General features: G+C 34.6%; 2 protein-coding genes and 1 long non-coding RNA gene across 3 annotated transcripts in view; 1 reads left to right on the top strand and 2 right to left on the bottom strand.

Moving 5' to 3' along the window:
- Positions 1 to 13,920, top strand: part of LOC109084161 (NACHT, LRR and PYD domains-containing protein 12-like) — a 941,455-nt gene that overhangs the window by 123,173 nt on the left and 804,362 nt on the right.
- The window catches only part of LOC109062727 (NACHT, LRR and PYD domains-containing protein 12-like), a 314,849-nt gene that overhangs the window by 241,191 nt on the left and 59,738 nt on the right, over positions 1 to 13,920 (bottom strand). The window contains 1 exon segment of the mRNA XM_042748939.1: positions 2,575 to 2,584. Coding sequence (XP_042604873.1) covers positions 2,575 to 2,584 — 10 coding nt within the window.
- On the bottom strand, positions 4,604 to 7,696 carry LOC122141521. Its single transcript, XR_006157864.1, has 3 exons — positions 7,549 to 7,696; positions 6,675 to 6,799; positions 4,604 to 6,554 (listed from the first exon to the last, which is right to left on the bottom strand). It is a non-coding gene; the product is annotated as an uncharacterized LOC122141521 (long non-coding RNA).

Here is a 13,920-nt window from a genome sequence, read left to right as displayed (position 1 = left end):
GATCAGACTGGATTAAATATATAAAAACAATGTCCGCGAGTGTTAAAATTAGTAGTGTCTGTGTTAAAGTTACAGCCTACCTGTACAAATGTTTTCTAGGACATAAAACGGATCAAATCCGGCGAGTTACGCTTTCTCTCTTTTTATCTGCGTAGTGTCCAGTCTGCTACTTGCGCGTGTAATCATGCACTTACGGTACGGGTGCTGAGAGCAGTCAAAATGCTTATAAAGAAGCTGTCATACACACGTTTCCTTTATACTTTTGCTTATCTTAACTAATTTTAAATTTTTAAATACTTTATTTTTGTACATAAACGTTTGTATTGTACATTAATTTTTATAAATCGTTTATTAATGTTTATAAATGTTAATATTAATGATTTTCATTCATTGTTTTTTTATTTCATGTTTGTGTGTGTGTATACGTGCATATATATATATATATATATATATGTGTGTGTGTGTGTGTGTGTGATATATATATATATATATATATATATATATATATATATATATATATATATATATATATATATATGTAGATTATATATCTATATATATATAATATTGTGTGTGTGTGTGTATGTATAACAAAAAAAATGTAAAATGTTAAATAATAATAATATAAAGTAAGAGTCAGGGTGACTGTAAACAGTAATCAATCAAAAGAACGAGCAAACCTGTAAATGAAAGATTTTTATGAGAGTTCGAATATGGGACATGATGTAAAAGTGCTTATTCACTTAGATGCTGGGTGAATTTGCCATTAATTTTCTCCAAAATTATACAGTAAAAATATGTGAAATTAATACAGTAATAGTCAGGGTGACTGTGAACAGTAATCAACTGACAGAACGAGCAAACCTATAAAGAAAGACTTTTATGAGTGTTTGAAAATGGGACATGGTGTAAAAAGGGTGAATTTGCCAGTAATTTTCTACAAAACCATACAGTAAAAAGACTTGAAAAAAGAATGAGCAAACCTATATAAATAAAAGATTTTTATGAGTGTTTGAAAATGGGACGTGATGTAAAAGTGCTTATGCACTCAGATGCTTGCATCTCAGAAATTAAATTTAATTTTCTCCAAAACTGACTTGTAAATGAAGATAGTGATAGTCAGGGTCACTCTGAATGCACATCCATTGAAAGAATGAGCTAACCTATAAAGGAACACTTTTTATGAGTGTTGGAAAATGGGACATAGTGCAATTGCTAGGATGCATTTTGTTGTTTGGGTGATTTTGCTTTTAGTTTTCTCCAAAACTATACAGTAAAATGCCTTGAAAAATTAAAACAGTGATAGTCAGGGTCACTCTGAATGCATATCCATTGAAAGAATGAGCTAACCTAAACAACCTAATTTTTATGAGTGTTTAAATATACGGAAATAAACCAAAGTGCAACAAAGGAGTTTGATGTTTTGTGATTTTGCTTTTAGTTTTCTCCAAAACTATACAGTAAAATGCCTTGAAAATTAATACAGTGATAGTCAGGCTCACTCTGAATACATATCCATTGAAAGAATGAGCTAACCTAAAAAGGAACATTTTTTATGAGTGTTGGAATATAGGACAGTGCAAGTGCTAGGATGAATTTTGTTGTTTTGGGTGATTTTGCTTTTAGTTTTCTTCTCCAAAACTATACAGTAAAATGCCTTCAAAATTAATACAGTGATAGTCAGGGTCACTCTGAATACATATGATTTGAATGAATGAGCTAACCTATAAAGGTACACTTTTTATGTGTGTTGGAATATGGGACACAGTGCAATTGTTAGGATGCATTTTGTTATACACACACACAAATATGAATACATATGAACACACACATATATATATATATATATATATATATATATATATATATATATATATATATATATATATGCACTATACACACACAAGCATGAAATAAAAAAAACAATGAATGAAAATCATTAATATTAACATTTATAAACATTAATAAACGATTTATAATAATTCATGTACAATACAAACGTTTATGTACAAAAATAAAGTATTTAAAAAACTAAAAAATTTTAAATTAGTTAAAATAAGCAAAAGTATAAAGGAAACGTGTGTATGACAGCTTCTGTTATATGCATTTTGACTGCTCTCAGCACCCGTACCGTAAGTGCATGATTACACGCGCAAGTCAAAAAAAGGGCGGCTGGCGGCTTTTCCACATTCGAACTGCAGGGCTGGGGAATGTGGGGGAATGTTGGAAATTCCGAGGCGTTGGGAATCGAGAGTCGAATCCAAAGGAATCGATTCCATCAAGGGGAATAATCGACTCCACATTCAGAGCCTTTTTCAGTTCAACAAAACTTATCTATGGAAGTCTTTCAAACAGAAGGCTGTACACATTTAAATTCACAAAAATAAACTGAAAGAAAACGAGTCGGTACTGATCATCTGAATTTTAGGATGCAGCTTTCTGTTTGAGAAGCACCATTCACCTCCCTCAGGCTCGATAAAAACCCTAAATATACCCAGCAAATACAACAACGCTGTAAAAACGTTTTTATCACGTTCGTATATCTCCTTTCAACGTTTTAAAAAACGTGTTTACCACGTCCAAACTTGTAATTTACAAGCTCCAATCAAAATGCTTTCTTTACCGTGTTAAATATGAATATTCATCTTATTACCAGCCCTTTTTAACATTTCACCTTTTGTAGCGTTGCTGACCTCTGTTTGTTTTCCATTTTATAAGCCTATGTTAACATATGAAGGCTTAATAATTTATAATACACACAAATTTAGTCACTCATCGTATTTATTCACAAAATATGAAAAGTAATATGATATGGGTAGTTCACACTCATACACACACACACACAAGCCAAAAGCATAAATATATACCAATAAAACAAAATGTAAAGTACAACACATGAAAACTATGCAATGACTGGCAAATCTGAATATGAGCGCATTAACAAAGTCCAAGAAATTTCAGTGCATAGATATTTTAACAGAGAAAAACAGCATTTAATTTGTGAAATGTAAAGTATTTACACTAGTTACAAATTATTTTATTGCAGTTATAACAATAATTATATTGCAATCTTATTACTTGTTTGCACTAAACATACTGCTTATACTTTAGGATTTTGTTTTTCAACACAAATTATATGGCATCCAATTTAGAACTTGTTTAAAATTATATATAATAAATAGTTTTTATAATGGCTATTATTGTTCAATAAATAATATTTTATAATATTGGCGCACCTGATTTTGAAAAATATCTGTCTGTTAACAGTTTTTTTCAGTGTTTTTAATTGCAGGTTACATTGTTATGTCAGTAGGTGGCAGCGAGGGATTGTCTTAATGAGTTAGTAAACCATTCATTCAGTGCTGATTCATTCAGTTATCGAATCTGTGACCCACCAGATTTTATGACTCTAGTACTGCTTAGCTCTTAGCTTAGATCTTAGCTCAATGCAGTACCTACAGGATCACAGAATTCAGTGCAACACCAAAAAGAAACAAGGTTGTGAAGAAGTAAATTGTCTAAACCAGGGGTTCACAACTCTCTCTGGCCCAAGATACACTTTCCTGCAGAGTTTAGCTCCAGCCCTCATCAAACACACCTGACTCTATCGTTCTATTAGGACAGGGGTGCCCAAACTCAGTCCTGGAAGGCCAGTGTCCTGCAGAGTTCAGATCCAACTTGCCTCAACACACCTGCCGCGAAGTTTCTAGAATGACTAGTAAGAGCTTGACTAGTTTGTTCAGTTGTGTCAGATTGAGGTTGAAGCAAAACTCTGCAGGACACCGGCCTTCCAGGACCAAGTTTGTGCACCCCTATATTAGAACCTAAACACAATGATTACCTTGTTCAGGTGTGTTTGATAAGGGTTGCAACTGAATTGGTGCAGGAGAGTGGATCACGCAGGTCAGAGTTGAGAACCCCTGTTCTAAACTCTGAACAAAACCAACAAACAATGCTGTGTCTAACCTACACTTCATTTTATAGAGATCAATGCACTGACCAGTGCTGCCGCCTGTCATGTGAAATCCCCTAAACCACTGAAATAGTACTTTAACAAATACATCGGTTAATGGATATACAGCAAATGTGGGGGTATTGTGCACTTAATTAGATGTATTATAGCAAACAAGGTTTAACGAATCTCACACCTAACATACAATATTATGGTCAATTCACACTTCTGTCCAGGTTGTTACAACATTTCTTGTTTATCCGTCTTCACAAACTGCCCTGAAATACAATTCAAACATCAACGATTGTTATAAATAAAACATGAGTCTCTAACATTCACAGTGCTCAGTACTTTTTTATCATCTGTGTCTCGTTTTCTCATTATGTTGGAGCCCTTTGTAGGTTGCTGTATACCAAGTGTCCTCAACGCAGAGTTAAACGAGATGCAGCAGCTGAGGCTCCCTGTCAGAGGAGAAACTGTGCACACCTGTGTTGGAGGAGCTATCCCTGGTCCTGAACATCAAAGGGTGGCACTGATGGTGCTTTCCATGGTGCTGAACGTCACCTGCTTACTTGGGGTCACCACAATATTTAATATACAGTGTCAGGTTTATTAGAAATAAACAAATTATAACAGAGGTGAAATGCAGAATAGAGAGAATAATATACCACTTTTATTAACTTAATCCTCATATGGTGGCATTACAGTATGTTTTGAAGTCAAAGCCTTCTTAAAATAACTAATAAATAATACATACATAACACACACAGACGTGTCATTTAGTTGAATTACTGAAATAAATGAACTTTGAATGAATGAAGTCCCCCACTATTAAAAGTTTATCATATTTTAAACATATATCGCCCAAAATGTCTGTAAAATCCCTTATTCGGCTTGTTGAATTTTGAAGGACGATAGACCACAGCACAGAGTATTGAGGAGTTCAACTGAAACAACTCAAAACTAGCATAATGTGTAGTGTGCGGAGTCTGACAATTCAAGCTCGTTTTAAAAATAGTTGCCAAACCACCTCTGCCACCAGAGGCTCGTGGGGAATTAAAAAAAAAAAACCCACCGTTAGACGGTAGCAACTCAGAAAGTGAACTTAGATCACTAGTATGTATCCAGGTCTCTGTTAAAAATAAAATGTCCAAATTCTTAGAATCAAAGAAATCCTTTAAGATAAAAGTTTTGCTTGCAGGTGACCGCACATTAGTCAGAGCAAATTTTAACTCTGTGGAAAACTTCCAGCTCACCCGATCTGTGATGCAGGGAATGAAGACTTTACAAGTACATTTCCCATGGGGTATAAGTTTATTACCCATGAGCAAAGTTGTGGGATACACCGCAGCGGGAGTTCACTGCAGGTGCCGGGGAGCACAGGAATAATCCACTGATATGGTATCTCCATAGAGCACAAGACCATAGAACAGTCCTTTCCCTTTGTGATGTCAGTCAGGGAAAAACATTGCATCGGTAGCTGTGAAGATAGACTTGCCTTTAGCTTGACTTAAAATCCACCTCGAGTTCCGCGTCTTCTTTGACACCTTTTCCAGCGAGGAATGAAGAGCGTCATGTAGCCTACACCCATGAAACCTTTATACTTAAGGCTTCACCCTGATTGAATTGTGTTTTTTATAATTCATTTTTAGATGCTGCTACGTTCGTTTTCTTTCTTTTTTTTGCCATGGGATACAATGAAAATTACATTTAGTTAATTTACAGTTTTCACCTCTGATATTGTAACAGTGATTAAGAATTAAATTTACGTATGCAGATGTCCTTTTTGTCGGTGCTGTTGCCGTGGTGAATCATAATTACGGAGCTCTATTGATCATGACTTCTCATAGTCGTGGTGCACGCGCTAAACTCAGAGTCAACCTGCTCAGAGTCGACTGAACACACGATTTAGCTGTTCTGAAACCGAACACTCAAGAGTTTCCCATCTCAGGGTAAGACAACTCTGAGATTGTTGAACCTCCTTTCTGGAATACACACCTGAAGATTAACTACTTATTGTGATTGTTTATTTTATGACTTCGTAGAGAAAACAATTGAGTGAAACTCTTCCCACATGCAGAGCAGTGATACGGTTTCTCTCCAGTGTGAATCCTCTCATGATTTTTCAGGGTTCCTGACTGACTGAATCTCATATCACAGAGTGAACACTTGTAAGGTTTCTCTCCAGTGTGGATCCTCTGGTGACGTTTCAAATCTTCAGCTGTAATAAAAGTCTTCTCACACTCAAAGCACATATATTCTCTCACACCAGTGTGTCTCTTCTGATGAACTTTTAAAGTATGCAGATGTGAAAAACTATTTCCACAGAAAGAACAAGAATGTGGTTTCTCCTTTGAATGTATTTTCAGGTGACCCTTCAGGTGTGAAGCTCTTAAAAATGTTTTTCCGCACTGATCACAGATGTGCAGTTTCTCTCCAGTGTGGATCCTCATGTGAACACTGAGACTCTGTTTGCATGTGAAACTCTTTCCACACTGAGTGCAGGTGAAAGATTTCTTGTCTCTTCTCTTCAGTAAAGAAACTCTTTCAGTCTCTGTGAGAGATTTTTCTCCAGTTTTGACATGTTTCTTCTCTATTGGATCTAAAATAAAGTTAATTATTATCTTGAGGTATTTCAACTATAAACACTAAATCTGTTGAACTGCTGATAACTTTAATTGTTTTTCAATCTCATTACTAAAGTATCAAGCATAAACACAACCTGTTTGTTCTTCAGTGTGTTTGATTCTGCAGGGTTCTGGATCTTCATGTTCTCTCTGTCCTTCAATAAACTCTGTCTCTGCAGATTTCTCTTCTTCCTGATGCTCTGATGCTTGCACTTGTGAGCTGAAAAACACATACAATTAAAAGATACCAAATATAAACAATCTAAGAATTTAAAAAGTGATAGAATAAACACACAAATACATTTTACAAATTTTAAGGTACACATAAATCACCAATGAATTTAATTTAACTTAATGTGTTTTAGTTTTGTGTTTTATCTGAAACATGGTTTATCACAGACTAATGAATAAATGCTGTTGTGATAGTTTCATCTTGTAATGTCACAATAACTGATCTGTTGTTGCTGTTGTGTGACAGCAATAAAATGAGTTTAATGTGTCAATGAACAGATCTGAAGTCATCAGTATAATGAATGAGGTGAAAACAGGATCTATTATCATGAAATTAAAGAGGATTTTCATCAGCTGATAATATTGATGAGTCTCAGACTATAAACACTCATTAAACAAGACATTCAGGATCAGCAGCAGATCATCTCACTTTATTCTGAGTGTTTGCTGATAGAAACTGATTATACGCACAAGGATATTTGTTGAAAGAAAAACTGCTCTACTAAAACATAATACGATTATATAGTATATCCAGAAACTGACCAAACTATAAAACCTTTAATAATAAAGAGCATTCAGTACCAGCATCTTTATCACCCCAAACATCTAAACAATCATAAACGAACATATAAAAACACAAATTCTCTCAGATCTGATCATTTTCCCTCACATGCTCGTCGCCTGCTGTGAGAAATGTTTTAGTCAGCAGAAGTAGAAACTAAACAAATCAGAAATTACCTCTTTGGATGTTGCTTAAATAAACGGTTAAGAGTGTTTTACAATAATGTAAACACGTGAAGTACCGCGAACTGCTCTCCTCACGAGACTCGACGCTGTTGTTGTGAGCGCGCGGGTGATGACTTCATCGCCGCGACGTGAGGCGAAATCGTTTTTAATTTTTCTTACTTCAGTTGGCATCCATAGTGTTGCATTACGGCCATCTGCTGTAGGCTATCACTTTAACTTACTATATCTTAATTAAATTCGTCCTTCCAGTCCAGTCCTCCTTATATTAAACACATATATCCCCGTCCTTGGTCATTATTTCCATATGTTACTGGATTTTTTTTACATGATACTCTACCGTAGCTGATTCTTGATCTCTTGAATTCTTGTACATATTTCTTACATGATATAAAGATGCTTAATTGTTTCCTCCTCCTGACATTCATCACATAGTTCTGTCGGGTGTTTTCCTATAACATGGAGAGTTTTGTTTAGCTTGCAATGTCCAATCCTCAGTCTATCTATTAATTATGACTTGTTCCTTCCTTTTATTTCCCTTCTTACTTTCCATACCTTTCATATTTAGTATCATGTACAGATTTCTCCCTTTGATATCATTATCCCACTGCTGCAGCCATTTTTGCATGATCTTTTTCCACACTTATTTTGGAGAACCAGGACAAATATACACTTCTTTATCAGACATTACATGCAGGATGAAATGAAAATGACATCCAGAACTTTCTGAAGACAGTTGGTTTCCTTCAGAAATACAGTGATATAAAAACACCGGCGTCTGGTTTTGATTTTGAAACGTGCAGTGCTCATGTTCATTCAAAGAAGTCAAAGTCTTTTGGAAAATCTATTTGTGGAGGTCAGTTTTGATATTGTGACGGCCAACCACAAATAAATCAATGTACAGGAAACACTGTTTTTACATATTCTTCTGTTATTTAAAACAGCTGGCTTTTATTATCTTAAACAAATTTTAAAAAATCATTAAGAAGGCCTTTGTCTCAAATTATATTCAATAATTGTAGCGATTCTCTCATAGGCCTATATGCCTTTATGTGGGGCTTTTCACATGCACTGCGATCTCTGTGTAATGTTTTGAAACTGCGGAATACACACAAAAATCTGCATTAATCTCGGAAAGAGCTCATTTGTTCCGGATTTGTGTAACAGGATGATTTTTTATGTTAATTATACATTATAAATGAACTGCCAGAGATCAGTGCAGGTGGAAAACAGCAGAACTGACTCTTTGACTATATCACCATTTATGTGTCATGTGAAAAACCCAGCCCCCCAAAACACATATACATTATATGTATTTTATTATTAAATTAAATTAAAATTTAAATTTATGCATTTAGCAGACGCTAAAAGCCGACTTAAATTGCAATCAGGCTAACATTTTCTCCTAACATGTTCCCTGGGATTCAAACCCCCAACCTTGCTCTTGCTAACACAATGCTCTATCACTTGAGTTATAGGAACACTTATTATAATAAACACATCACATCATTTTTTCCGCTGTAACTAGGCTAAAGTCATTCTAAAAGAGGAACCAAAGCGTGATTCTCTATTAGATTCAGTTTGTGTGTGTGTGTGTGTGTGTGTGTGTGTTCTGTAGTTTATTGTGAATAAAAAAACACATCTGTGTGGAGTTTGTATGTTCTCTCCGCGCTAACGTTTATTATATTTTAATTATTGTGAAGTGAAAGTGAAGTTACTTTTAAGAATGTGGGTAACTAAACAGCTTCTGGTCCTCAGTAACTTCTATAGTAAAGAAAAAATGATTTTTTAAAACGTTTATTAGCTTCACCAGACTCATTGACAAAATTCCCTTCTCCTCTGCTAATCTCAATATGATTCTGAAGTCGCCACCTGTCTGCTCTCTTTCCTCGTTTCCTTCTCCAACACCATTGACTCCTAAAAATAAAGGTGCTTAAAAGGTTCTTCAGAACAATGCCACAGAAGAACCATTTCTTCCATTCACTATTCTTTCTCATTTTAGTAAAGCCTCGCTGCCAACACACAATCACGCCTTTACCTCAGGATCATCTGACAGATCACATTGCTTGATGTCCCAATAAATATCAAATATTTTGACCTTATAACAAAAAGTAAACCGACTGTCAAAGTGGTGTCGGTTACTTTGAAGTCAATCATTTTGGCTGCAGTTCAGCTCATAAACCCCGCCCTCTGCATGAATGGAGTGAGAGGCAATCTACACAATAAAACTACACTTCTATTTTTTTTTCTGTCATTTTAGGTAGTTCTTATCACACTGATGTACGTTCAAGTGTTCATTTTTTAATAGGTTTTATTTTATTGGAATTATAAACATGGGGTCTGACTTTGTGATTGACAGCTGTGATTGTCCCAGTGCCTCTAAAGGCTTGAATACTCTACATGACTTTTAAAATCTGAACAGATTTTTTAAAACACTAGGCATCATACACTGACCAACTTTGTAAATTGGGACAAAGGAAAACTAAGCATCATACATTACACAACCGAGGATCATACATTACCAGACTTTAAAGTTGGTCCGACCACAACAAACTCACGCAGAAACGTGTGCCTTGTTGCTAGGAGACGCATGACAAATGAAAACAAAATCCCTCTGGTTCACAGACAAGGCTTAATCCTAGTCCCAGACTAAAATGTAATTCTGAGCTGTTTCAACTGAAATAAACTTGCACTGACTGATCTTAAAACCTATCAGTGCCTTTGTTTTGTCTCAAGATGCACACCAGTAATGTGAGCATGTTAATAAAAATTACTTAAATGTCCTAATTGAACTATGGCCTAATCCTGTCTTAGTCTAAATCCTGTCTGTGAAACCGTGCCTATGTGTTCTAAAATCAGCTGAAAATATCAAATGTTTGATATCCTCCAACTGGATGGAATCAATGTCTGAAGCTAAAAAATCAGAGTCTGTGTGACCATCATGCACTATATGATTTTCTATGGAATTTGTCAGTTCAAATCGGCAGACTTTCAGCAAGTAGCGTCAACCTCTTCAGACTATAAATCATCAGAAAATCAGGCCAAAAAATAGTGTATTCCAGGCTTATGTAAAGCAGATATGGACACCTTTGGGAGGAGACTGAAGTCTTTAACTTTAACTTTTCCATAACTGTCGTTTTACAAAATGACTTGAAAGCCCAAAAATCAATTATAGACTAATAGTTTGTGGCTTTTAGATTTTACAAGAAATATGGAATCATTTATTCTTCATGCTAGCAGAATCAGCAGAAAATCAAAAACAGACAATAAAAGCTGTAGTTATTAAGAAGTTTTTAATTCTTTGTGAAGCAAATAAAAAAGTGAGTAAAAGTAGAAACAAATGAGATAAAAATTTTAAATCTCTTAGAGTCAAGTTGTTCCAGAAGCCATTTCTTCTTTTGGTGTAGTCTTCTCAGTCTTTCAGGAATAATGCTCAGAGTTTCAGAAGTCAAAACAAAATGTTTTAAAGATAACACTTTTATTTAAACCTCGCCAGCTGCCCAGAGGTCCCAGGGGCATATATATCACATATGAGCCGTCACGGTTTTAATAAACTTTGCAGACAATGAACACATTATTCATTCTTGCACCCTCCATACTCAATCTCAGTCATGTATATCATGAGGCCTTTAAAACGCATCTGACTGTCATAATATGGTGTACACTGTAAAAAGTGATTTTTTGAACTTGTAAATAAAGATAGCATCAGTTAAGTAAATTTTACAAACAAATACTATTTTGTCTTTTTACTTCAAAATATCACGTTTAATTCAATAAGCTACTTGAGGTTTCGTTTTTATTTAATTTACTTAAATACATACGTAAATTCAAATGGAAACTGCCTAAGTAGAAATTAAAGTTAAAAAACTCATAAGTATATTTTACTTAGAACCGTTTGTTATGTTTACAAGGATTCTTTACATAAATATCAAAGTTATGATCCCATATTTCCCATCATGCAGTGGGGCATGAATAATTAAAAATGTACACTGTTTTATGGTTGCTTTTGTTGTTAGTTGTTTAGTTTAGTTGTTAGTTGTTGTTTGTTTTAGTAACAATACTGTTTTGTGACACCTGGAGTTCATTTTCTACTCAAAATGACCATTCATACTCAAACACTATTCACTGATTGTTACCGTCATTGTGTGTGGTGTACCAAGTATTGAGGTCTCTGTGTTCATTTGACCATTCATTTTATGAATAGGCATATCATCTTAAAAGGATAGCAGCTTGTCTACATGCTTTCTTGCATGTTTGCAAGTGAATCACATGCTGTAATAGAATGGAGATTTTCAAGTGTTGCCTTGTTTAAATGTCCAATTTGCATAATGACTAATTGGCAAATATCTTGTGAATACAATTCCAAACTTCACAACATATACCACACCACTTCATTATAATTCCATTAGACATCAAGTCTAAGTATATAAACAGTCTGTACATTAATCTGTGATCTCAAAAATAACCTTATATTTTATGTATCCTAATGATACTTGAAAACATGTCAGGTTGCAAGACAACTTGCTGTTCAATTAAAATAATAATAATAATAATAATAAATAATATTATTTGTCTATTGTACTACAGTACGTACTTTATGGCACCCTACTTCCCCCCCCAGATCGCGAGAGATCATTCACACTTCGACCGATAAACCCATGTTGAACTTGCAAAACGCCTTACCAATCAGATCTGAGATTTCTCAACGGGCAATCGGGTGAAAGGGACAAATTTCAGCGTCTAAGCCCATAGACTCCCCTTCATTCAGTTTGCACTCATGGCGATCGCCCCCAGTGGAACTCTGGTGGAACTGCAACCCAAAATTGGGGTACAATAGACTTAATAGGGAGTGGGAAGGCTCTCCGTAGACGGCTCTGGTCCCAGTTTAACAACAGATCTCGTGCAGCAGCGCCACCAACGGGACAGGAATGTGAAGCACAAACACACCTGCTTTCTCCTTCTTTCTTCCTTCTAACAGCAGATCCCAAACTAAAACAGTGCAACTAGCGCCACCTGCTGTTTCTTCATATTCTCCTCTCAATCTTCTCCATTCACCTCCTTCTGCTACATTTGTCAACTTTGAAGGGTTAATGAATAATGACATAATCATATCAAATAATCCAAACCAAACATATCAATCTGAAAGGTAATGATTATATGCTATACAACAGAATTATATACAGTCTTGTGTTTATTTGAAGAAATTTCATTACATTTCTTTCATTACAGCAAAAGTCTATGAATTCAGATTGAAATGATTTTCATTCGGTTATTCTGTAGGTTATGATGGAATATTAAGATATATGAAATGTATAATTCATTGAATTAGTTCAGAACTCAAATTAAGTATAATGAACTTTCAGTTTCTACATACAAATAGAAAATGGCCCCAGGTTATTTTCATCTTATTTTTCTGAATTTATCATCTCTGTTCAGTTTTTTACAGGTCACTGTTATGTAGATAAATGTGCTTTTCACAATCTGTCATTTAAGATTTAAATAGTTTGAATCTAACGTCTATTAAAAGAGAAAACTGAGACGTAACTCAGAAACTTATGGGTTTGAAAAAGACAAAACCGCACTTTACCCTCTTATTTACAGCTGAAATTAACATTTTTATAATTTTACAATCAAATATTTAGTTATAATTTATGTATTTTAAATCCTACATTTAAGGAAATATTAGACTGACTAATGAATTTAGAGTCTTCTTCATTATTTACAGTCTTTCTGTACTCTCATTCAACATTTATAACACTGTTTTTTATGTAATTTAAGTTTAAATGACAAATATCACAGCTGTCTAATTTACTCTCAATGTAATTTATTCTCTAATATTTTGATATATCATATTCCTGTCTTTACAACTGTCCTCAAAATCCTGCATCACAATCAGAAAACAAAAGAGAAGTGGATAAGATAAGTGCTATATATATCCATTTCAAGAAGAAATCCACAACTAATAATAATAATAAAATAATAATAATACAATTTTATTTTCCGACAATGCATAGACAGAGACATTGCTGGATATGATGAAGAGAAACCCCAGGAACACAGAAGAAAAAGCTCTTGTTTGAGACTCGAATCTCAATCATTAGACTGTAAAAAGTGTGAGAGATGGGAGAGATCTGCCTTTATCTGTTCTCACATGGACAGATATTCAATGAGTATGGCAGAAATGTAGGCAGTACCTTACCACTGTGTTGAAGCAGAGTATTAAAATTTGGCCCCAACATTGATATTATAAAAGATATGGTGCTTTAGAGAAGATGTGTTGAAACCAGACAAAGGTCAAATTTGGATTAAAGAGTTCATGATTGTTATTGGGAAAATGAAGATCAATATAAGAGGCCAGATATACAC

This window comes from Cyprinus carpio, chromosome B22, assembly GCF_018340385.1.
Source record: "Cyprinus carpio isolate SPL01 chromosome B22, ASM1834038v1, whole genome shotgun sequence".
In the NCBI taxonomy this organism is placed as follows: Eukaryota; Metazoa; Chordata; class Actinopteri; order Cypriniformes; family Cyprinidae; genus Cyprinus; species Cyprinus carpio.
This window is presented reverse-complemented; position numbering and strand designations above follow the sequence as displayed.